Here is a 27051-nt window from a genome sequence, read left to right as displayed (position 1 = left end):
TGATATGCCTAGTGATGGAGTCAAGAATAAGTTGTTCCATCACCTTTCCAGGGATGGAGGTAAGGCTGACCGGTCTATAATTACCCGGGTCCTCCTTCTTGCCCTTCTTATAGATTGGTGTGACCTTTGCCATCCGCCAATCCTCAGGCACCTCGCCCGTTTCCCACGACTTACCAAAGATGATGGAAAGTGGCCTAGCAATGACCTCCGCCAGCTCCCTCAGCACCCGTGGGTGCATTCCATCCGGACCCATCGATTTACAGATGTCCAGATTGCATAGCTGATCCCTAACCCAATCCTCATCTACCAAAGCAAACTCCTCCTTTGTCCTGACTCCTTCTGGGGCTATAGAAATCCTAGATCCCTCTGAAGAGACAGACAGTGGCTGACATAATCTTTCCTCTAGAAAATCTTCTATGTTAAACTCAACACTAAACCAAAGGGAGTGAAAGAGCTCTGGTGAAAAGAGGGAAACAAACCAAGCTCACACCGCTACAGAGCAACACATTTCATACGCTTTATTTTGGACTGTTCTTTATAATTTTGTTTGATTTCCTCCCCCTCCCCAGATGCCAAGGCAGATTTGGAAGTTTTTTGAGCGATCAGAGTTGGCCAGAATACTTTCCACAAAAAAAGGAAACAAAAGAGAAGCTGAGTTTGTAGCATTCAGAAAACTCAATGGAACCATCTTCAGAACAGCCCTTTTCAGTAAAGTGGAAGTTTTCACAGCCTGAGACAGAGGACAGAAGATCACTGAAGTCCACTTTTTGGTGTGCTTTATAACCTACCCCTCAGACTCTCCTGCTGCTTTAAATACAGGTTCAAAATTGACAGTGGCGAATCTTATTACCTGACCAAAATGGCAAGAAGGCGTTCAAGTCAGTTAGTCAAATTGCAATTCAGAGGTTTACTGTTATACAGCACTGCAAAGTTCATGACAGTAAGAGAACTGTGTTTTCAAATACATAAAGAACGCTACGCGTATGTGATAGATGGATCCTTGAACTGGAAAACCTCCTCATCATACAGGTCTTCTGGTAGCTGTTCATCTCCATCAGCAAAAAATGTGGGGAACGGAGGGTTTTTATTGTGGTCCTTGCAAGTAGGCAATTTGCTGTCTCTCACCTAAAAAGCAAGAGGGGAAGGGTAAGGTTCACAGAAGACCTTCAAGAAGTGATACAGTGGGAATTAAAGAAATCATCTGCATGCATCATTAAAAAACCACCCAACAGCATTCACGTTACACTTGTTCAGATGAAGAATTCCAGGTATTATCATCAGTCATTTTAGCACCAACCCCAGCTACTGAATTTAACATCACCTGTCACGGAGAAGTTTTCAAAAACCCAGCAAAAATACCCCACAAAAAACCCAAGGAGAATTTATCACTGTGATAAATTTATCACGACTGTGAGAGAATCAGCGCCTACCCTCATGAATTCATTGCTCAGTATTTTAAAGTATTATTAATACAAATGTGTGTAAGGATGACTCGTTTAAAGTGTGTTTCTATGCCCCAGTTCTTTCCTATGTGACATACCAAGTGACATTATACAGTGTAATCGCCTCTTCTACAACCAAAACATGCTTTTGATATTTACAATACGAACGATGGCAACGCATTTTGCAGAGATATGTGCACGTGCTGCATTCAGTCCCTCTGGCTACTGCAGAGTTGAGCATCTAAACTTCTTCACCCAGGCACCAGTACTCAAGTTTGTCAACCACAAGGCTTTCAGAAAGTTAATTTCCAAGAACTGTAGAGCCACAGTGAAATCCCTTTCCCTTCCTGACCTCTTTATATGTGGAGAGATTTAAAATCTAGCCCCTGAAACTCCAATCTCTGAAGAAAATGAGGAGCTGGAATTATCAGCCAAAAGCAGTTTGTCTGTGGGAGAAGATAGAAAGCCGGTATCTCTGCAGAAAAAGAGCCGCTGATTCTCAGGCGATGGGATTTTACTTAATAATAAATTCTTCATTTCTATATTATTGTTACATGCGATCTTCCTCCTGAGCTGTAATAATCCCTTTCAGCCCCTATATTCAACTGGATTAGAAAAGAAAGTACGAATAGACTAGACCAAATTTTAGTATAGAGAAGATAAGCTCTCTCTCTTATTTGTGTGGTGGGCTTCTAAAGAACAGGAAGCTTGTTCTTACTCAACTGCACACAAACCTCGCACAGGACAATTGTGATTTACACCAGAAATTAAATAAAACAAGTTTATGCCCACTGAACGTTCTGACAGCATGACATTCACCAAATTCATATCTGCTATTACTTGAGCCTTTCCCGAAGTCCATGAGGATCCCTACAGATGAAGTGCACAATAAATCTGGCTTAAACTCTAGCTTCTGGAACACTTGCTTTGCCTGTTTGTTAGGTTTTTCTCTCCTGAGGAATTCCAGTTTTCTAAATGCAGGCTTAATAAACAAAAGAAAACCTTTCACTAGGAAAGAGGGGGTGAAAGGCTCAACGTGCTGTTGAGACGGCTACTTAGTTTTTCAAGTAGACATGGTCTAGTGTGAGGTGTCCCTGTCCCTGTCCCTGGTAGGGGGTTGGAACTGGATGATCTTAAGGTCCTTTCCAACCCAAACCATTCTAGGATTCCTCCTTTAGCAGAAACCTCCGTCGGAACAGCATTCTTTATAGACTTGTAAACTGCCCTGCAGAACTACTGAAGTACCTGTACAGCAACTTATACTATCTATCGACATTGAGTAAATGAGACTGAGGTCCAAGTCCAAAGACCTTTACTGCAACAGCCCCAGCAGCAGTCCGACACCCTGTCCGACAGCTTCAACAGTGCCAGCTCAGCTGCTGAGGCTGAGAAGTCATCCTTCCCTTTCCATACATTGCTGCTGTTTCTTCTACTGCATTAATACATATTTTAATGACTTCACCAGTTCCATATTATTCCCCTTGCTCATTTCTTTTACATTCCCTAATCCTATCACACATCAGAACCCTTCTTTGCCAACAATAAAAACCTCCATGGTCTCTACACAAGTTACAATAACATTAGGAAGATTACTTTATTTCTGATGACATACCATACATATCTTATTAAAAGGTATTTCATGGCTGTTTTGTTATTTTGGATTATTCTCATCATTAAACAATGCGTGCTGTTACATACAAGCTGTGTCATTACAGGAGTTTTGGACACCAGGAAAACAAAAGGAATTTAAATGTTTGTTTTCCTATCTTTTTCCTTGTCCCCCCCCTCTTTTCCTAGAAAAAAGATCAACTTCTTACCACAGGGCTTGGGAGTGATACATCTGCGCTTAACTAAAAGCGAACCCAACAGTCTAACCTTAGTCCTGCATTAGTTCTATCTAAATGAATGTAAGATTTCTGGTCAGCCGTAACACTGTATTTTACATATTAATGTCAAGTGGCATTTTGAAGATAGTGCCTCTTGTGTGATAAGGAGAATTCTTAAAGTAGTTTTAAGATTCATATAGAACATTTTCAACAGACCATTGTTTCAGAGGAGTACAATACTGTTCATTTTAGCCCTTCGAAACTCCTCAAAGGGTTGACAGATCCCAGAAGTACAAGCCACATCTAGTATTAAAATGATTTTATTCTGAGTTGCTCTTTCTTTTGATTGGTATAATTGGCAAAGTATTTCTTTTGACTGGCAAAAAGTCCTGCCTTTTTTCCATCACCTCCTACATTCATTGCTTTCAAATGCAATTTAAGTTTGACTCCTGGAGCACCATCTTGGAGCATCACTATCAAACTGAACGAATATACCTCCTTCTCCCAAGTTTTAAAACTTGTTAGACAGATATTATTATTCCCATCAAAATGAAAAACTAAATTTCATTTATATGAAATTTCATTTATATGAAATTTACTCTGAAAGCACCAATCAGCAACTTAAAACATGCTGTAATTTATCTGTCTTCTCAAGAGAATTATTGAATGACTCCCTTTACATTTATGAAGGGTGCAGCACAGCAAAGGTCTCCTGGAGGTATTTCCTCAGATTCCTGCACAATCACTTCACAGTACGATAAAGGGGTTACACGGGATGCAGCAGCAGTTACATTTGCCTACAGAAGCATGGACACAGAGAAGAAGCATGTGTGATCCAGCACAGCTCTTCCTATTTTCCCAGTAACCTTCTGGGAGCATTCTTAATAAAGGAGTAAGTTTTAATGCTCCATGTTACTAAAATCCAGTGAATTTAGCACTCACCCATTGAAGGAGTTAGGCCAAGAGCCCAACTGGTTATTACATTCCATAAAAGCATTCAACATAACATAATGACTGGGCTTGCTCAACTTCTGTATTAATGCTCCTATATATTATAGCAAACTGTACTACAAATAGGCGGTATATATAGCAGTATATATACACTATAGTATATTCCCTGTGAAGTTTTTATATTAAGAAAAATAGTAGAGGTAACTAAAATTGGAGCTAGTTGGGATTTTGCCACTAAATCTTTAAAACAGTCATAAAAGGTTCTGTAAACAATTCATACACTGTAAATTAAGAATATGCATAGCCCATACATTGACAGCATAACAGTTAGCATAAATGGATACAGATTCAGTCATCAATTCCCACAACATACATAGTATGGTCATAAACACACATTAAAACTTGATTCTTTAAGTCAGAACTCACATTTACGGCTTAAAATAGCTTCAGGCTGTGCTAGCAATCATAGCAAAGGTGGCAAGCTGTTTGCTAAACAGCAAAATGTGTTTAAATATAGAGAATGTTCGAAATAACCTCCTCAGGTGTCATACATTACCTAGCTCAGCTTTTCTGCTATTTTTGAAGCTAGACAGAAAACTGAGTCCAAGAATTATATTCATTTCTGACCGGCCTTACTCCATCTTAAAGAAACTCCACACGACTCCCTCAGGGTGCCCCAGGTATAAAATCACAGAATCCTAGAATAGTTAGGGTTGGAAAGGATCTTAAGCTCACCCAGTTCCAACCCCCTGCCATACGAAGGGATGTTTCACCCTAAGCCATGTCACCCAAGGCTCTGTCCAACCTGGCCTTGAACACTGCCAGGGATGGAGCATTCACCACTTCCTGGGCAACCTGTGCCAGCGCCTCACCACCCAAAGGAAAGGGACAGGGAAACATGGAAGAAGTGAAGGCATCACACTAGTCCTGCATGTCCTCACAATCTGAGCACAGCCCATACAAAGGGAAGACTCCAAAGTTATCAGCTCAAGCAGAATACTATACTAAAGCAAGAGTGTACTTCAAGTTTAACTTAATTCTAGCATCAAAAAGTTCAGCTCAGTAGCTAACTTGCTAAGCAACTCCTATGGGTTACAAGTTCTGCCAGAATTTCTGCTTTCTCTACAAGTGATATACTCAAAGTGATTGACATTGAATGTCCTAAGAAAATCCTTAAAATTTGGCCTTAAAATTAGGAAAGGTATAAAACATTAACTTAAAATTAGGATAGGTATAAAACATTACCAAAGATAAACTATAGCATCCTGAATTATAAAACATCACGTTCTAGCATCCCCTCCATTATAAAGAATCTACTTGAAAAGGGAATTAGACTTGTGCATCTCGAGCTGACAGAAAAGAGAACTTTTTGGTAATGTACCTGGGAGAGACGCTCGAAAGCCATAAGCTTCCAAAGGAAAAACTAGCTGCTTTTTCCCTAAAGGATCGACACCACAGATGGCAACTACAGGCCCTGATCTAAGATACACCAAGAGAAACAGGTATTATTACCTGAGGCAGGCTATCTTGATAGGCACAACATGCTGATTTTCACAGGCTTACTCTGTGATGTTACTTTTATAACAGAAAACTTCCATACATCCTAGCAGACTGCTAAAATTGCTTTTTATTAGACCTCATCACTGAGAAAGAATTCCATGCTAAAGTAAGCTTTTTCCATTAGTTTTCCAGTCGGTTAGAAACATTACTTATGTCACTGATTTACGTGCATGCTTCAGCGTGCAGCACAAATGAAACCTGATTTCCAATTAAATCCGGAATCCATCAATCCTACTATTCTGCACTTTTATACTGCTGAAAATGAAACTTGACAAATTGAAGTGCTTCATCTCCGTCTGGATACAGCGCTGATGCACTGAGTTTCCAAAAATACAAAACATACAAAATAAATGTATGCTTTAAGGTGCACTGTGGTTTTAATGGTTACCAAGCAACACCAAGTGGGTACTGAACATAAATGCTTTCCTTTTAAGAGACACACAAAGAGAGAAGTATTATGAGATATTCCACTTTTAGAGCTCAAAGACAGATCCAAATACCCTAGACATTAGTACTACCTAATTACAGGCATGTATTTAGTGAAATGAACAGTAATTATGAATGCCATAATTTCTCTCCCCAGCTAAAGACCCAAATATCCAACAACGTATAGAAAGTCAAAGTCTAGATGCAAACAAGAAAATGGCCTGGAAGAAAGGCATGAAACAAGCTAAAACCACCCCATATGAGTGCAACAAGATTAAACAGGGAAAGAAAACCCAGCCATGGAAGTTTGGGTCTGCGGCACTTTGGTCAATGTCTTTCCAATATTGTATTATGTCAAAAGAGCTCCAAGGGACAAAACCACAGTTAATTAAAACTCGGACTAATACATAGCAATTGGGTTCATGGCTCAGGATTAGATAAAACATTTAGAACACAGTTAAGAAAAGGTCATTCAGTCCAATGTACAGAGGGAAAGCCAGCAAAAACTATAGTCTTAATTAATGCCCTTGATGTCATGCCCAGTAATTTTCCTAAAGTTATCCTGAAACCTACTTCTCCTGGACATCTGTTAACTGATTCACACTATCGGGGGAGAGAAATGTGTAATGCAATCTCCAGGCCTGGGCTGGACATTACAATCAAAGTAGTTTAGAGATAACTCACTCAGACAAAAAAGGCCTCATTTCCAGTAGGAGGAACACAATGATAAACTTCATTTTGATGTGTGTAAAACACTTATCTGAAAACTTGCATTAGTTAGTGCCCAGTAACCATGGAGCTCAGCTACATAACTAGAAAATACATAACAGAAACATGGATGCCCATAGCAAAAATATGTCAAGAACACAATAAACCAGTTGAAAACATAGGAGCTTGACAAACTCTGTAATCTCACTACTGACTCAGGCTAGTGTTAAAAGGGAATGGACCTGAAACACTCAGCACAGGGTTACAGCGCTGCATTGCTTTAACACACGCTACGTGGGTGCACAACCCCAGTGCAAAGCTAAGAACAAGGGGTTTAGAGTAGAGTGGTCACTCACTGTCTCCTTTAGAGAACTGACCCTATTGCCCTTTATTTCAATAGCACAACATGGGATTCTGAAGAAATGAAGATTGCATTCAACCAGCATTTGTTTTGCAAGAAAAGCTGTAGAGAGCTTACAAGTTACCAACACCAGTAAGTTGAAACGAGGAAACGTACCTTCACCAGACAACTCTTGTGACCTGGAACAGACCCATTTACATAAATAATGTCATGTTTGGTGTTGATCCTCCACACCTAGGAAAAAAAAGCAGACATTGAGCTTACTTGGTTTAGATATTCCCAGTTTTACAAACAATAGTCCTGCAAAGCATAAACTGATTAACTGGAGGTGGCAGTGCGGGCAAGGGGAATATTCTGTACAGGTCTAAACTTGCTACAGAATTCAGCCAGATGCTACTCTGAGTTCACAGCTTTCTAAAGCAGGAGTCTATTAAAGGGCTTGTGATCAGGCTGTATTTGGCCAAGCAGCTCTTTGTTCAGAGTAATACCGACAAGCACCCAAGTTTTCCCTGTAACAGCAACAGCAGAACATTTTTCAGTAAACTAGAGGTTACCACGCTTATTGTGCAAACTACAGAGGTTGCCTTCAGAGATGGAGAATAGTAGCCGTAAAAGCCCAAGAACTGCTGCAGCAATGTACACATCAGAATATGGACAGATTGAAAGTGAGGACCATGAAAAAGGTTGGACTTCAAACAATTCAGACTTGGGTTGGGAATGAACAAGCAGAACAGGCACAAAAACATTAACTGAAAGTCACCAAAAGCCTGATTGCTTTCCCACTTGAAAAGCAGAAGTCAAGGGATACAGTGAAAAACAACACAACAGATGTGGAGGCACCACCTGAAATTCCAGTTCTCAGGGTACCCGTATGCAAAGAGAGCTCAGATAACTTATTTGTAACCAACAAGAAGACAGGAAGACACATTTGCTGCTCTTGTCTTTCCAGCTTGCTTAGCTCAGGATCATAGAAACAGAATGGTTTGGGTTAGAAAGGACCTTCAGATCATTCAGTTCCAACCCCCTGCCATCAGCAGGGACACTTCACACTAAACCATGTCACTCAAGGCTCTGTCCAACCTGGCCTTGAACACTGCCAGGGATGGAGCATTCACAACTTCCCTGGGCAACGCATTCCAGTGCCACATCACCTTTACAGTAAGGAACTTCTTTCTTATATCCAATCTAAACTTCCTCTGTTTAAGTTTTAACCCATTACCCCTTGTCCTGTCACTACAGTCCCTAATGAAAACTCCCATCTGTATTCTGACAGGAATGACAGGCAGTACACCAATCCAAGGCTACATGGCTAAGTCCATTGCTTCGCAATGCAACCACGTTATACACATTCTAGTATACTCAGAACTCACCTTTAATCCCAAAGATGTCCTATAGATGTTACCCATTTTACCAGGCATTTTCTTTCCACGATAAACTTTGGAAGCTTTCTAGATAAAAACAGGACAAAAGAAAATAAATAATGTAACTGCAGGAGGTACACTTGAAAACTCAAAGAGGGGCACAAGAAAAATTACTGGTATTTCCAGTGCTGAAAATATGTACTATTGAAAGTATCTACTATTGACTAGCATTTTAAATACCTCCTACTGGAGGCTAGATATTACTCTATATGTTGTCTGAAATACTTTACCTCAATCATAAAATTGCTATAAATACTGTTGCATCAACAAAGGAATTCTAGCTTTGCTTAATACTTACTGTATATAGATTCAGAGCAAAATCGACACCAAACACTCACCTATAGAACAGATTGCAGGAAACGGAATTTGTTTAAACTACTCGTGGATGCTACCAACACAGCTTCAGCACACTCCTGCCCTGTGAGGCTGCCAAAATGAAGCCAATACTGCAGCTTCCCCCCTCTGGCTAACCCAAGATAAAGGGGGACATTATTGCTCCCTACAGCTGCCTGACAGGAGGTTGTAGCGAGGGGGGGTCGGTCTCTGCTCCCAAGGAACAAGGGACAGGACAAGAGGAACCGGTCTCAAGCTGCACCAGGGCAGGTTTAGATGGAGCTGAGGAACAATTCCTGCCCCAGAGGGTGCTCAGGCATTGGAACAGGCTGCCCAGGGCAGGGCTGCAGGCACCGGCCCTGCAAGTGTTCACACAGCGTGGAGACGAGGCCTCCGTGCGATGGGTTAGTGGTGGCCTTGGCAGTGCTGGGGAATGGCTGGACTGGATGGGCTTCTCTCAATTGTATACTGATGTAGACCAGATTGTATTTTAAAAGCATGTATTTTTGAGAACAGGGTTTTTAGTCATATTCCTTCTTATTGCTTTGTTTCTGTACCCCTTTTTTTTTTTTGGCTGGGTACAACTCAGTAAAGAAAGGTGGAAAGGCAAAGGCAAGAATAAGCGCAGTGAATTCCACACTATTATCAAGGGATTTGTTTCAGTTTCCTGCACCACTCTGTTATTAATTAATAATGGGTTTTGGTTTTCTTTTTTGTGTGTTGCTTTTTTGTGGGGTTTTTTTAACGTGTAAAAATAATGACTTCAGGAAACCGGCTGCAATAAAGTTCTACGGACAGGATTCTGTACTGACGAATCCAGGATTACAACAACATCTGAGGTGATCAACACTACACTGCAAAATAAAAACAGAGGCATTGTTTTCCCCCTTTTACATCCTTTCACCTTGTTTCCTCTTCATCCATCATACCTATTCCCAATATTATTTCCAGTTCAAGACACTTAGTGAAATTATATCCAGCATTACTGCTTAGGAAAGTTTAACTTAAAGAAAAGTAAAGAAGGGTAAAAATGAACACCATCTGCTAAACCAGAAAGTGTTGTATGTTCAAATATTTACATTCTTCAGCCTTCAGAGATAACAGTGCCAAGGTATAGAATTCATTTTCCAGCAGAAATGAAGGACTGTAAATCAGTAGTTTATGCTTTCACAGTCTCAATTACTGTAACTTCATTTTTCTGGTGCCTTTTTGCTTTTACTATTCTCTTGAGCATTATTAATAATACTAGTTTAATTTTTACTTTGATTCTCTAAGAAAAGCACAGACATTTCAAGTTCAGTGCTGTGACTCAGTTGGTCTTAATGCTGTATAACAAAGCCAGTCTGCAAAAATCCCTCTTAGTTCAGCCTCAATATTGTGCAGCTTCTAAAGGGACAAAGTTTTAAATGAATCTGTTCCAAAGTGCTTTTAAACTAGTATTATTTTTAGTTTCAACCCTAACAATGTTACTTTGTACTCTACTTAAAAAATACTTAGAAATCAACAAGCTACTTTGGTAAGCTAAGAGCTCATTAAGCAGCTACACAAGCCAGGCAAGCTGACAAAAGCCATCTTTGAGGTTCTGAAGAATAGTACCATATCTGCAATATTAAATAACATTTAAATCCTTGCCAATCTATAAATGCTGTGATAGAAGATTCTAAGAACATTCTTTGAATCATTAAGACTATTTTTCTCAGCTATACTACAAAATACCACAATTTGCTCAGTTAAAATAAGTTTTGCTTGCTTACCAGCAACAGAGAGAATACTCATAAATCAAAGTGTAAGAGAACAGCTATCTGCACTGCTCATTTTACAGGTTCCTGTACTTCCTTTGGAAGAGCTAGGATCCTCTACTAGCAGAGAGTGGATGGTAACAGCTAACTATTGTGAAACTGTTCTTTCTTTGTGAGCACTTTTAAAAACACTGAAGAATGCTGAAACAGGAAATAAGAATCCTCACATTGGTAGATATTGCTCCAGGACGTCTGTGAGTTTTTGTCTGGCCGTGGCTTGCAGGCTGACCTTTAAATCCCCATCTTTTCATGACACCTTGAAATCCTTTACCAATTCTGAAAAGAAAAATCATTAAGAAACAAACCTGGGTTAGTCAGACTTCAGGTTTCCAGCAACAGCATTCATTTCAGTCAGGCTCATGATCTTTTTACCTTTGCAAAGCCCAGGAGAGAGAAGAATATATTAAATAAATAAATCTGCATTTTATACCATAAACATGTTCTAGTGCAACAATTAAAAGTTGCTTTACAGAATAAGAAGCATTAGAAGACAGTCAAATAGGCAAAAAGTCTAACAAAGTGCTCCTTGCTGTGACTGTCCTTAATACATGGTATTGCAGTGAAGCTTTCACCAAGTGAACACCAGAGCAAACAAAGCCCCGACCAAAACACCTGAATAAAAAGCAACTGTTCAATAACACATACCAAAACTTAATAACATCAAGAGAGGAAAGAGATGGCTGCTTAGACTAGCACAAAAATAAACCAAGGAACTTTTCCACACTATTTAAATGCACTAACCACTTGAAAACAGTTTTGTGTGTAGTGATAATATTTAGCTCCAGTGATCTGTACCCATTTGACAAATAAGGTCTAAACCACCGCAACAACAAATAAAGCAGATTTTCAGAGTCCATTCCTGAATCACTGAGGCACATGATGGTATTACTAGCTTTGGAGTGTTCAGCTTACCGCAGTGACAGACTCAATAGGAAAAATTGCCCCACTACTGCATAAAAGAAAAGCCGATTAAAGTGTGCGTTTAAAATGGCATTATCCCTTTCCAAAAGGAAAAGTCAGTCCACAGGGTTTATGGCAGTACTGACTATTCTATTAGTTTCACAAGATGATCCTTTTCTTCCGATGTCTAGAAATCCTTTCGCTGCTAATGCACTTTGCAATGTCCTAGTCCTATTAGTTGAAGCATTAGGACCTCCCGGCTGGATATGAGCATGTATAGAGCACCGTATATTGGGGCTACATTTTGCTTAGTCCCCTGATTAGAAAAGCACTACCATTAAAAGCTGGAATAAATATACAAATGTGGAAAACACCAACATTCACAAAAACTGGATTCTTTCCTCTTCCACTTGAAGAATTCTCCTCTGATTGCATACCTAGTTGCCCAGAGAAAGTCAAAACACAGTCAAACCAGCTACAAAAAGGAAAGACTCTCTAAAGCCACAGAAACGTAAGAGAACAAGACTTGTACGACAATGGTGTCTGTCTCTTGGGTTTCCCCTTCCCTGCTCAGAACCTAGTGGTCAATTCCAGTTAAAATGGACACAGAAGACGTGTAATTGTTTAAAATAAAAATTACCGGCAAAAAGAGCCCTGAGTATTTTCCTGTAACTAAGGAAATGCTAAATCATGATTAAAGTAGCAATACGCTCATTTGGCTTGCCAGGTGGCAATTCATGCATATGGTTGCCATCCGCAAGAGAGTCCTTCCAGCCCAACAGATGGTGGTGCAACACTGGGATACGGAGCAAGGCAGCTGAAGGCTTCTGTGGGAGGGAGGACATGGGCTGCCCAGGTTCAGGAACACAAGACAGAAGTCTAAAGGATGCAATGCTCTGTTAAGCAGTTTCTCATGCATCAACTTACATTAAAAGCTTGCAATGATGAATAGGGCAGTTGTAAAGAAAAACAAAGGTTTAAAAAATACTTGTGCTTTCAGCCATAGCTCTGCCAACCTCTGGTATTTTCAGAAAACATGAAGGTTTGTCAAAGTGGGATCTTAATCTATAACCAGATATTAAACACATTATCACAATTAATACACTGAAGTGTACTGAAGTAGAATGTTTATCATCCTGCTTATACTTGCAATTCCTTGCTAAAACATCTTCTGCCTGTTGTCCTGGCTTGAATCAAGGACTCATTTTTGTTCTGACAACGGTAACATTAAACACCATGATCTGAACAAAAATCACATGCACAAGACCTATCTTTATTAGGTTTGACATGTATAATGCCACTGTTGTTCACCACATAGAATTTACTCACTTGTTTTACCTAGCTTCACTGAAGCATAATTACCTCAGTCTCAGGAAGGAGCCACAGGCAGCAATGATGAGATGCAAAACTAAGACACACAAATGTTAAAGAAAAAGAATCTTTCTCTAGAATAAAAAATAGAGTTTAATTACACACAGTTGTTCTAATCTGACCTGCAAGAAAGCAGCTGTTCAGGTCAAGTACCTAATTTCGTATAAAACCTCATTTTCCAGGTTTGATACACGTAAAATGCCAGTACTTAATAAGACAACTTTCATTTAGAAAGCTACTGGAATAAAGAACTCTAATTAAGCAACAATTTAGTGTGCTGCTAACTCTTCAAACCTGGCTAATTTAAAAGACAATTATTCAGATGCTGTAGAGGAAAAGGATTCCAATTACTTAGCCAAATAACTTCAGACGACTGCAGAGCATACTTTTAGGCTGAGACTACACTGTTAACCAAAGCTTAAATGAGCCATAAACCCATCAGAATCACCACTTAATTCTGGCACATTTCAAACAAAGCTATTGTTGGCTTTTTCTTTGGAGTGACAAAATTTCTGAGGTCCTGAAATGTTCATGAAACTGGTTATGAAGTGGCAGGAAAAGGAGGTATAACACAACTCCATCTCCATACCCTGCTGGGCTACTGCTGTAAGGCATGGTACCACCTTTCCCCATCCCCACAGTCTGGATATCTTTCTACTCGTGAAGAAGTTCACTCAGCCTATCAGCAAGCCAGAGCATGCAACTGATCCAGTTGAAAACCAACCCACACTGGTCCTCATGCAATTCAGGATGCCAGTACCAGTGATAGAAGGTGGATGGGAACTCTGTGGGAGCAAGCACCACCTCCCCTTTGGGCAGCAGCCTTTACTGTGCCAGCTTAGAGAGGTCACAGAAGCACAGTCTGTGAGAGAAGTGTTTCTGAACAGCGCCCAAAGCTTATCAGGGCTAAGCAGGGTCATCAGGCCACAGGAATTCTGAAGTTTACTTCTGTCCCAAAAAAGGCACCAAGCCTTCCCACAATTTTGAAACAGATCTCTGAAGCACCAAGGAAAAGCCTTGTCATTACAGACTGCTACACAACATAAGGACTGAGCTTTTAAACCGCTCTAAGTAAGCGCTAAGGAAAAAAAACCCAGCACTAAAGAAGACTGACAGCATGCAGACGCACTGCCTACTGTCAGTGCTCTAAAAGCTACTCTTATTGTGCTGAACAAGTTATGAGATTTCAAACAAAAACAAACTGCTTATATCTTCAGCTTTCCTGTTTTTGTGAAAGTGGTTTTCTTCACACAGGTATAAATAAATCAAAGCATTTCAAAAGCCTTAGACCAAAACTTCTGCGAGGAAAGTTTAAAAGCAGACAGTCCTAATAAATAACCACCCTACACTTCAGTAACCAAACCAAGATGCTAACCAAGACTTCTGAAATGTAGTGCAAGTATTTTGTTGAAGCCACAATAATGGAGAAAAGCTTGCTCATTTGTAAGGAGAGTATTTTTGCTTGACATTTTGGCAGAAGGAAGCATGCAAAATGGTATCTTCCTCATTGGAATCATCAGGAGTTGGTTAAAAATTAAAATATCCTTTATATTCCACTATTATCTCCTCTTTATGGTGACATCAGTTTTCTTTCTTTCCCTTTTAAAGGAATAATTAGAATTGATAATGCTGCTTTCAACAGCACTGCTAGTTTCACCTATCTGATTTCAAACATTGCACGTCAGTGTTTCCTCCAGTAAAACAAAATTACTGACCGTCTTAAATATATAAAGTACGTATTCACATAAAGACATTTCAAAAAGCTTTACTAGCATAAAAGATGTAATTCCTAACACTTCCTAAGTCCATAATGGTTTGAATCGGGAAAACAGACACTGCTGGAGGAAGGAAAGGAAATCAAACTGTGCTTCCTACTGTAACCAGCATTATATCCTTAAGCACCTTTTCAAAATGCCCCTATATCTTAGGAGCTTTCACTTCTGAAAAGAGGATTTTAGAAACTAAGATGCAAAGGGTTATTTCAGCCTGTGGACCACAGCTCCCCAGGTTCCCTCTTTGCTCAGCAGGTAGAAGCTGGCTACTCTTGAGGTGGGGTTCAGAACACAAGTTTAATGTGAAACACATTCTCCTTTTTCCCCTCAGAGTGCAGCCCAATTGCGTTCTCAAGATAACTTCTTCTGCCCTTCACTGAGGATTTCTTGGATATTTCTCTGACATTGTGAAATCTGTACAGAAATGTACTAAAATAATTTAATTCTTGCCCAAGAGTTAAAGGCATATGCTAACTGCAGCATTCTACAGAAGTGGATATTAAGAAGAAACATGAAAAGCAGAAACCAGAAAGCGAGTAAGTCACAGCAAAAGGTTTAAAACCGCACAGATACAGAAGACTGGAATGACTGCACCTTCATATTGATGGAAAACCTATGATAAAAAAGGAAAAAAAATGATCTTTCTCTTCAGCTATAGAATGTTCTCCTTCACCTGTACAGGAAGACAACATGCAGTATGCTACCAAAATCAGCAGTATAGACAAAAAGCTAACTTCTCAAATGGGATCATACAAATATCTAGAGAAGACAGACTAGAGATAACGAATTACAAGATAGGATGGATTCACTGAACACTCCCAAGAGCCCAGTCTATTTTTAGGTTGCTGGTATTTTCAAATACATACAGCAAAATACAAGTAAGTACCCTGTGGCTGCTTACCAGTATCTTTCACATTGCTGAAAACCCCCTTTCCTAGTTCTGGAAATGTTTCTAGAAAAACAAAGCTTTTCCTCATTAACAAAGCATGACATTTAATTTACACGGAATGGCTGTATTCCTAATGACACAGTGCACTGCTTTGCAAACAAGCTATTGTCTCATACAGGCTGTTTGCTGAATGCAATTTACAAGAAGAATGAATAATATACCAGATTTAATTATTACATAAAGAAGTTTGACATAGAAAAATACTAATTCCAGTCAACTCCTCTGCTTCCTTTCCTCAAGAGGGTGCCCTCATAGGTGCAGCTGTATTAGAACCGACTCTTGGCTACACTGTCATGGTTGGGTTCCCCACATACATAAAGCCCTATGAGTAATAGCAGACATTTGCAAGTCTTTCACACATGTAAGACAATTACAGTGGACAATATTTCAACAAGACCAGTTGGGTATTACCTCCATTACACACAAAATACAACATCAAATGGAAAACATTAGCTCTGTAACACAACACAGTAAAAATACACTTCACTGAAATACAGAGACATGAGTTCTGAGCAGTGGAAATCATGGACATAATAGAAGAGGCATGACTGGTCTTTGCTGCAAGATGACAGTTTATCCTTGGACACCCTTTACCACTTGCACTCTAATTTGGCATTTGCATTGGTCTGAGAGGAAATCATTCCTCCCACATTAAGGACCGTTAGCCATCGTTGGCAAGGAGATGAGCTGGAAAATGAGAGAAAATAAACAGAGGAATTTGACAGCTCTGTTGTCCTGCTAAACGTATTCAGCTATCTTTCTGCTTTTCTTTTGGTGCACATGATACCTTTTTTGAATCTCTTCACCACATAAAAATTAAGCAGCCTTTCTGGGAACTGATGTCTTTCAGCATTTATTCCCTGCTTCCGCATCCTCACACATGCTGCCTTACAGACCTTTTTGCCCATGCTAACCTTGAGGACCTCTTTCTCAGCTGTTTGTCAAGTCATAGAATCATAGAATCGTAGAATAGTTAGGGTTGGAAAGGACCTCAAGATCATCCAGTTCCAACCCCCCTGCCATGGACAGGGACACCTCTCACTAAACCATCCAACACAAGGCTTCATCCAACCTGGCCTTGAACACTGCCAGGGATGGAGCACTCACAACCTCCCTGGGCAACCCATTCCAGTGCCTCACCACCCTAACAGGAAAGAATTTCCTCCTTATATCCAATTTAAACTTCCCGTTTAAGTTTTAACCCATTACCCCTTGTCCTGTCACTACAGTCCCTGACAAAGAGTCCCTCCCCAGCATCCCTATAGACCCCCTTCAGGTACTGGAAGGCTGCTATTAGGTCTCCAAGCAACCTTCTCTTCTCCAGGCTGAAAAGCCCCAACTTCCAAAGTCCTTCCATGCTAATTGTGTATGTGCACCAGACAGCACATGCGGAACCACAGCCCTTACAGTATTATTTGTTTACCTACCATGTTCAAAAGTGAGCCTCAACAGAGAAAGAGAATTTGGTATTTTTGACCCAGCAACTGAATGGAACTTCTATTTCCTGACCCTACCCTTGCAACTGTATTTCAGCTTTTGTGAGCCATGAGTTCAAGCCAAAGTAGAGGGAGGAAAAAGCATTCAATCTATTTCAAACATGAACTGTACATGTAAAATCATTAGGAACCTACGTTTTTGCAGTAACATCCACGAACTGCCCTGGGCGGAAGTGAGCGGCATACAAAGGAGTACCTTCAAAAGAAGAGGAGAGATCATGTTCAACCAAGTGCTGAAATCCTCAAACCACTGCCCAGTCACTACCATCCAGGATAATTACAGTCACAGGAAAGGAAACAAAACTTTGTTTTTATTCACATATTATTTGTTCTTCCTTGTAAGCCTCACTGACTAAACCAGATGCTTTGTAGTCACTACTTAACACATGTTCCTCAGTTCCTAGCCCAACTTCAGATGGGTAGGAAGGAAGGCTGGGGCTTTGCACTTCTGACCAAACGAGATAAAGCCCCAAAAGCTTAATTAGTTAGGACTCCAAATAAACCAACTTGGCAAGAAAACCCAACACGCTCCACTTACAACTACTAGCACTTTACAAGGTGTTGAGAGTGCGGCAGAAGTACAGCTTCATCCACTTGGGTATTACCTACACACTAACCTTTAGTGGAACTAGTGCTACAGCAGGTCAGTGACTGCAATTCCATTCACTCCCCTAAGTGCCTGCAGTATCAGTGTTTTAATTTTAGTTAGAGGTTTGCCTTCAGCAATTTTTCTTTCCTCCAAGTGCATTATCCTTTTATTAGCAGCTAAAAAAAACCCCTATCCAGGACTGATAACATATTTCATTAGATTTCATGAACTTTAATCTGAAGATCCATGCAGCTGAATCTTTAACAGTTTCCAGCCTGTTTTAAGTCAACTAAAACCAGACATTTGAATTTCTTCATGTTCACACCCATTGTCATGCCGTTTGCAAATCTCTACGAACACAAACTGAAACGATGTAAACCGCTCCTAAGGCTCAAGCATAAAAATCCTCATCTCATTTCATGTTCTATTTATATGACCCATACACAGCTGGGGTAAGATGCCTGTCAACTGACAGAAAATCACATATATGAACGTTGTTACGTACAAAATACAGACACTGCAAAATCAGTTTATTGAAAACCTGGAATTCTGCTTTACCCCGAGGTTTTCAGTTATCAGTCCATTTATCAGTCCTGAATTGCTCTTCATGTCAGATTTGGTTTCTATCAGACACAGCACTATCTTAAACAGGTCTTTGAAAAAACCTTCCCTAATGGCAAATAAAGATGTAACACATTAGAATTTCCAACCATACACAGTTGTTGGAAAAATACCTGTAACTTTCAAAAAGCACAAAACAAAAGCAACATAAACACACCTGCTACTAAAACCTTAAACACATAAAACTTTTCAGTAAACCTCCAAACTTCTAGTATTCATTTTCAGTCAGAATGCTTGTTATAACATGTTTTAATGTATTTTACTTGGCAAGCTATCAGAAAAATGCCATATATGGCAGCCCTAAGTCTTACTTCTGAAGGCACAAGAAGGAACAAACCTCAAACTGCTATTTTAGGCTCCTGAGAAACATTAGCACAAAATTCTGGGTACCCTTCCCATAAGGAGAATCAAGAGAACTTCCTGTAAATGTATTCATACTCATCCCAACAAGTCAGTTACAAGGTTACAGACATTTATTTCTTAACTCAATGTTCATATTAACTAGCTTAGATCAGCCTTAGTTTCTAATTAATGGAAACATAATACCCAGAAGAAAGGAAAACTCGTACTTCTCATCGCCCAGAAAGCAAAGCCCATGTTTTAGCTTTCCCTAAGGAAAAGGTTTCTTTGCTCAATGACACAGAAATAAGAATTTCAGCAAAATGAAATACACATCATAACTTGGCTTAGGTCTACCAGTGGCAGACAGTAAATCATTATGGATATAACATTAGGAGTTCAAAAAGATTACCTGGTTTAATGATGGCATCATCTGTAACGTTAAATACTGACACTTTCTGCTTCCGTGGTACTCCAGCTTCTTTAAAAATTTCCATTGCAGCCTCTGATTTCTGTAGCAAGGAGCAACCATAAAGAATAAGTGATCTTAAAATACCCATGGATTTCTGTCAACTAATTATGTTACAGCTACCTCTTATAAACAAGAAATACATGAAGATTTCTATGATCAGAAAAAGGAAACCGATCATTTAGAACACACATAACACATTACTGCTTTTTAATGACCTTCCAAGAGTTTTGCAGTAATTTATAAGCATTTTCTCTTTTTCAAAGCTTCTAATGACTTAAGTTCCATGCCACCATAAACCTAATTTATTGGACTTAACTAACGAAACCATAGAAATACAGCCTGGTCTTAAAGAAACTTCTACAAATGCTTCGCTTTCCACAAAATAGGCTCTTGAAAGAAAAATGAAGAATGTGTTTCTGATTCATGTATTTTTAACATATGCAAGATACACTCAGTGTCAAACTACTGCTGACTTACTGACGGGGAGCTCTTCCTGTTAGAGGAGTCTGACAAAGTTAAAAGTGCTTAAAATTGTTCTGAGCTCTTTTTAACACACCAACTCACAGAACAGCTGACGACTGAGACGATACCAAGTAATGCAAACAGTGATGCAGGAAAACTATGGCCACAGGAAAACAACGCAGCTCATTTTTCTTCACAGGAATTGTTCTAGAAAGCAATTTAAGCACCTGACAGTCCTGTCACACTCGGAGAGTCACATCTCTGAGGTTCACTTCTCAGCAGTTCTGTCTCTTGGAAATAACTGTGTGCATGTTCAGACAAAACATTGTTAATGACTTTAAAACGGTTTATTTTGAGTATCTGCACGTTGCTCTTCCTTTTGGTTTTAAAAATCTGTTAGGAAGTGTTAGGAGAACAAAGGAGAATATGAAGAAGGAGGGCGCAAGATGATGATGACCTCTGCCTTAGACGCAAAGCAGAAGTTTTAACTTCATGACGCTGTCCTTATTTGAGAAGAGTGTGGATACAAAGTCCTTGAGAGTTAAAAGATTCTTTTGACTGCTTTGTTAACTTGAGTTCATAGCACAAAGCACTTCAAATACCTTTTTAAAAAGAAAAGTCATCAACTAAATAGACCTCCCTTAAGACTGCAAAAATTTGAGGCATCAATGGAGGAGAAGTGTATTAAACTGCAGTACCATACGTAAGAATGAAAAAGAAATGAATCCCCTTCCTACTAACTGCCTACATATCCAGCCTTTACTTCCACTGCTACGTAGAACTGCTGCCTTAGGTGACAGCAAGGGGAGCTCCGTGCTCAGTACAGGTGCCTGGAAAGAGCTACCACAGCTGAGGAAAAGCACAGTGAAAGGCAGAAACCACATCTCAAGAGTCCTGCTACAGCCTTGCACTGTTTTACTTCAACAACAAGCTATCTTCAAACAGCCAAGTCAGAGAGATGGATTTGTACATACAAAACACTGCAGTCTATACAAAGCCTTCCTAAAAAGCAGTGCTGAAGAGAACACCGAGTGAATTCTCACGTTCTTAATTCTTAAAAATACCAACAATATCTCCAGTATTACAGTAAAACGATGGATATCCCCTCCCTTAAGGGAAGCATATCAAATACTTCTGACACAAAAAAATTGTTAGGACACTGACAAAACTGTACTTAAAAAATCATGAAAAATCTCTTCACTTTTAACAGCCTCACATCCAGCAACCTAAAAAGGGAAAAAGAATCTTGCTAAACACGCAATACCCCTTTACAATTTTTTAAGCAGTTTGACACTCAGAAGAAATGCATGAAACTCTTTGATAGTAAAATTACTGAGGGAATCATTAGATTGAATTCATTAAAAACCAGTAACTGTGAGGAATCTCAGGAAGACAGATGTTCCTGTGAGGAATTAACAGAAGCTAAGCTGCTTATGCTCCTACAATACAGTACCATTTAGCTTCTTTTTCATTCTCACTTTCAGACACTTCAGAAAGAAACACATAAAAAGACATATAAACACAGGAGAGCAATGATTCAAACCTGCAGCTAAACCACAGAAAGAAATAATTTGTTAGTATCTTATCAAGTAAAACTGGCATGCCAGATTCCTTCTTATAATGTATCTAGTTTATACAATGATGATGATAACACCAACAACAATAATAGTAATAGTAATAATAATAATAATAATAATAATACTACACAACTCAGTCTCAGGCCAGGTCCTCACCACAGATTGATCTAAGGATATTTAATGAATTTCTCTATTAAAATGAGTCTAAGTTCAACCAAATCACCAGGAGCTAACTTGGGACAAGTTATGTCCAAGAGAGTCTTTCACTTAATTCAAACTATTAACAAATCCTTGATTTGACTTTTTAGGTAGTTTGGCTTTGAAGGATTTTCTTAGTTTATGAGAGCTATATACCTCCTTGCTTCCTGCACATTTTTACTCTGACAACATACTGAAACACTGCCAACAAAGTCTTGATGAAAAGATCAGCTGTGAGGCATGCAATGTGCAAGACATAACTTGCAAACTATTATTCACATGATTCTTGCATGTCTTAAACAAACGTTAAGAGGAAAGAAAAAACTCAGCCATCACTTCTCCAGGAAAAATGGCACACTTGGAGAGTGGAAATGGACTGAAGTGAGGCTAGAAACCTGAAAAGTACAAGTAATGATGGTGAAACATGGCATAAACCCACTGAATAGAAGATACCTTAAGATATAAGCCTGCTCAAAATCAGAATATACTATAAAAGCCAACAGATTGATCAGATGGAAAAAGCTCCTTCTTCCTCACCTCCACCAAAGCAAAAGCAAGTAACAGATTTATTTTGGGGTTCTGAGACAACACTGTTTGAAAAAGGGAAACACCATGTCCTGAAAAAGCCAGTCACCAACTTATCAGGATTCCTATTTTTCACTCGCTAGATTAAACAAATGAGTGTCAGGATACTGCAGGAAGTGAAAAGTGGTATTTTACAGAAATAAGGGATCATAGAAAGTGCAATCCTTTGAGGGAAAGCTTTGCTCCTGCCTTGATCTATAATTTAGCTTTCCTCCTCAGGAATGACAGCTCTGCTAGACAACCTTAACCCCTGAAAGTGACTGGGAATTCCACATCAGGCAATTGTGGTGTCTGAACAAGCGAGTGGTTTTGATATCACTGCTGATGAGCTACAATCATGAAGCTATCCTCCTGAAAATTTAAGTCTTAAACTATTCACCAGTAAAACTATATGCAAATAAAACAATCTCAACAGACCTGTTGAAAAAGAGAGTAAGCTAGAGAACACTGTCTTCTAAACAACCCATGAAGCAGGGTAAGTTTACAACAGGCCATCAAAGCAGGTACCTTGCAGTTCTTGTCTCATATTGCTTCCCCACAGACATAGTGAACACACAGGTTCCTACACTGTTAATGGCCCTTCAGACCCTTTCATCAGCATGGGATACCCCACACCAAAGCAAGTTCCTAAACCTATAGCCTTCCTAGACAATCAAGAGCCAAACTATCAGGAAGTTCTTCTTGCTATTCTCTTACCCAAGAATTGACATTAAGGAAACAAGCAAGGGTGAACGTGACAGATGACCAATTCCAGAGCATGCATGTCTGCCGAGTAATCTTTTAGAGAAATATACCTATGCCATTTTTGTACTGTAGTCACAACAGAAACAACTGTTCTAACAAAGACACCCAAAGTGGTTCACTTACAGAAAGAGGAGATGCGTTTTTGCCTCCAACAATCAGCTGAGATGTTTTTTTACCCGACTCTTCTTTTGAAATGTATCTTAAAACATGACAGTCTTGCACCTAAGGAAAAACAGTATTTATTCGAGTATAAGCAGATGCGTATGCTTTGAGAACATAGTAAGAGATTATCAAAACAAATGAAACTAAGTCAGTATCTGTTTTCATTTGTATCTATATAACAGGAGATAAGAGCCTACAGGTAGGGAAGCATACCTTTTTACCACAGGCATCCTTTTTCCAATCAATTAAAGGCTTACCTTACAAAAAAACCTTATAACACAAAGCACATGTTTATAAAAGCTCTAGGAATCAAATACACTTTTGCTTGCAGGATCTGCAAACCCCCTACTGCATGCAGGGGCAAGGCATACAGGAAGAACCCGCATTTCTGACTCCTGCTTCTTTGTCTTGTAAACCTGACATCCTTCACAGCCATGGCCCATCTTATGGCAGCAACAGCTTCAACACAGTAGCAGCTGCCACAGAATATGAAGCAGCAGCTTCAGGGCTATAAAGGCTCAGAAACCAAGGTGGAACTAATCCTAAAGTGCCTGAAGGTGGCAAAATAAAAAAACCTAAGTTGAAGTGAGGAAGTTAATGCTAGCTTTACGCTGCCTCCCATCCTCCCTCACCTGGGTAATACTACACACAGTTCTGCAGCACTTCAATGGCTGATGCAGAAGGCAGACTGCTCTGGTGTTGGGATATAAACAGAATAGCCATGGTGTATATGTATACAGAGCTGAAAGACATCTTCCCCTTCTTCAGGGATTTCCTACTCTATACAAGTGATAAATCTCACTTTTGCCTGAAACTTCTGGTTAAGGATCCGCATACAGTGTAGGAGATGAAATTCATTATTATTTATTTCACCTTAAGCAGTGTGACAGCATGTTTTTTTCCTGACTTGGTCCATATTGGCATCATTCCCAGTTTTATTGCAATAACACCAACTCTGATGGAATCTGTAGATCAGAACAGAACATGGATGCACACTTAATATTTCAAAGAGCCCATCTCATAACCTGAAAAATCCCATTAACTTCCCATCTTTCCTAAGGAGCTGAAGGAGAAAAAAACCATTGCTGACTCCCTTTGAGTAGGCTTGGAATAACCTGCTCATTGCTTTTAATCCCACTCGCAGTGAAGTTCTATCTGTTCCAGTTGTGTTTGACAGAACATGAAGACTGCTTCCCCATTAAGGTTAGAACAAGCAATGCTTCAGACTAAATTGGGGGGGGGGGGGGGGGGGAGGAAGGAGTGTGTCTGCAAAATACAACACCCCTGTAGAATATTACAGCCGAACTATTGAAAAGTTTACTGTAAGAGGTTCCTCCTATCCCAACCTTTGCATATTTTTATCACTGTACCTGTACAGCAAAGGCAGTGTGTCAAGTCTGGGGCATGAAAAACAGCACAAGATGAAAAATAAATGCTTTAAAGTTTGGAAAAATGCTCTTTGTTCCAGTTTCCTCCGTCGCACCTGAGGATCTTCTTGTGGATCCACGGACTGTCAGGTGGTTGTTTGGTGTCCAATGATGTGACCCTTCTGAAGGCTCAAAACCTTTCTATTATGTTCTAGCCCATCAGACTTTGGGATCACTGAATAGAAGCGGGATGTACTATATACTACACCTTCAGAGTCCAGCAATACTTACAGGAACATTTTCAGCTTCATATACTTCATATTCTCGAGTGTCTCTTTTGATAAACTCTTAGTTTATTACTGTGCAGAGGTGGGACTGGCCAGGTGCTGACTTGGGTTAAAAGTGAAGCTCTTACAAGGTTCTTAAGGATTTTTAGAGAACTGCTACATTACACTTACTTATTCACTAGCAGATGCATTGGATGATTGAGGTAAAAGCAAAAAGGAGAATACAAGACACAATCTTGGCGTTACTGAATGCAACAACACAACAATTTCAGCGTGAGTTAGGTATTCCAGAAGGGATACTTTCTCACCTGGTTTCCACTCATTCACTGGCCACGGCTCATCTTTCAGAGGGCACAGCTTGCTGGCTGTCTGAGCTTTGCACTCCTCCACAGCTGACTTCTTGAGGAACTCGACATTCTCTTCAGAAAGATGCTCATGCCACCACGTTACACTGTCGATGTGCCTGACTATAAGGCCCAGCTGCCCCCTTTCCAGTGGTGGGAAAAAGTGTTAAGTGTCTTATCAGTTCAAATAATGCCTCGTAACACGCATGTTCATAATGTAACACATACCTCATATCATAATGCAATATAGTACACAGTCATGAAGACCCAAATTACACTAGCATGCTATTCCACCACCCAACACCTAATTCTTTGTCATTCTCTCATCTAACTTTTAAAGTATTTGGAAATGTGCCAAAAGGGAGAAAGCAACACCAGATCAAACAATCACTACTTCCACGAAAAATAAAAGCTAGATTCATGAATAAAGACACAGCAGCGGGTGTTGCGTACTTCAGCTTTAGCAAAGCTTTCAGCAGAGTCTCCTGCGGCATCCTTCTATCCAAGCTGGGATGTTATGGCACAGATGGGTGGGCAAAAAGCTGGCTGGATCATCAGGCTGAATGAGTCGAGGTTAATGGTTTGCAGTCTACAAGAAAGCCAGTTAGAAGTTCCTCAAGAGTCTGTTCAGAGACTTGTCCTGTTCAATACCCTTATCAGTGACCTGTAAGAGGGGATGGGTGCACCTTTCCTAAGTTTGCAAATAAAACTGATGAGCTGATAATGCCCAAGGGCATCCCTCTGCCAGTCAAAGGGCCAAGCCAACAAGGAACCTGATGAAATTCATAAAGCAGAAATGCGAAGTCCCACACGTGGGATGGAATAACCTCTTGCAAAAGTACAGGCTGTGACTTCAGCAGAGCTGCTCCCCAGTCAGGCAATGAACCTGGGAGTCCTGGGGAATGCAAACAAGTACAGAAGGAGCCATCAGGCTCCTGGCAGCGATGAAGACCAACGGCAGCCTGAGCTGCTGCATCGACAGAAGCATGGTCAGGAGATGAAGGAGCAGTTACCACCCCTCCTTCCGCAGTGCAAGTAGGCCACATCAGCGATGCTAAACCCGGTACAACAGGGGTGTTGGAAAACAAGTGAATCTAGCAGCGGAGCACAGACATACCGGGGCTGGAGCACCCACCCTATGAGGAGGATCGAGGTAACCGGGCTTGTTTAGCCTGGAGAAGAGGAAGCTTAGGGGGACCTGAGAGCGGCTTTTTGCACACCTATGAGAAGGTTACCGGTAAGACAGAGCCAGGCCACGTTTACCAAGACGCAACCCAGGAGAATGCGAGAACTGGAACACAGTAAAAAAGGGGTGTAAAAGCACCGGTTTTACAGGCAGCGCTGAACAGCTCACTGCCCCGTTATGCTCGCTGTGAGGGCTCCTCAACCCTCCGCAGGTACAAGGAGGCGGTGTGTTCGGCCACACAGCCAGGGAGCACGCGCGGCTGGCTGGAAGAGGGGGCCGAGGGGAGTGGACACACGGAAGGTCAAGGCGCTCACTGCGAAGCCCAGGCGCTCTGGCTGCAAACCTGCTTGTGTCGCCACGGCAGGCTGCGGATGCGACCGCGGCTTCACGCACCGGGGCCCGGCCACCACGCGTGAGCGCTGCGCGGAGGCCCCCAGCGGCGGGGACCGCAGCCGCCGCCGAGGCGTCCCTCACCGCGGGGCTGCGACAGCGGCCGAGCCCGTTCTTCCGCCGCCCGCGCTCCTCCGCAGCGGCCCCGTTCCCCTTCCCTCTCCGCTACCTGTCACCGAGCGCCGCCGCCGCCGCAGCCCGGAGCGGCCTCCCCGGCGCTGCCGCCCACAGCCGGCCCCCGAGCCGGCCCAGCAGCGCCCAGCCCGCCATGCCGCCGCCGGCTTCCGGCGCAGCCTGGTCCGGCGTTGGAAAGCTTCCGCCCGGCCTCGGGGAGAAGGTTCCGGTGCCGGCTCCTGGCGGGCAGGAGCGGGCGTTGCTTCCAGCTCAGGTGTTGGCATAGACCCGCCCGAACC

At 40.9% G+C, this 27051-nt stretch overlaps 1 protein-coding gene across 2 annotated transcripts; it reads right to left on the bottom strand.

The window, feature by feature from the left end:
- Positions 1–493: 493 nt before the first annotated feature.
- Positions 494–26940, bottom strand: MRPL3 (mitochondrial ribosomal protein L3). Of its 2 annotated transcripts, none has more exons than XM_065665588.1 (10): positions 26808–26940; positions 25027–25205; positions 23938–24029; positions 23026–23124; positions 19277–19376; positions 17451–17511; positions 10995–11103; positions 8645–8722; positions 7431–7508; positions 494–1125 (listed from the first exon to the last, which is right to left on the bottom strand). In XM_065665588.1, the coding sequence occupies exons 1-10, from the start codon at positions 26906–26908 to the stop codon at positions 976–978; spliced, it is 1047 nt and encodes a 348-aa protein (XP_065521660.1). In that variant the 5' UTR covers positions 26909–26940; the 3' UTR covers positions 494–975. The 2 variants fall into 2 exon arrangements, with proteins under 2 accessions (XP_065521660.1, XP_065521661.1); XM_065665589.1 differs by lacking the exon at positions 26808–26940 and adding an exon at positions 25516–25616.
- Between the last annotated feature and the right edge of the window lie 111 nt (positions 26941–27051).

The sequence above is a fragment of the Lathamus discolor genome, chromosome 2, assembly GCF_037157495.1.
Source record: "Lathamus discolor isolate bLatDis1 chromosome 2, bLatDis1.hap1, whole genome shotgun sequence".
Classification (NCBI taxonomy): domain Eukaryota; kingdom Metazoa; phylum Chordata; class Aves; order Psittaciformes; family Psittacidae; genus Lathamus; species Lathamus discolor.
The sequence above is the reverse complement of the archived record's forward strand: the minus strand, read 5'-3'. Positions and strand labels throughout refer to the sequence as shown.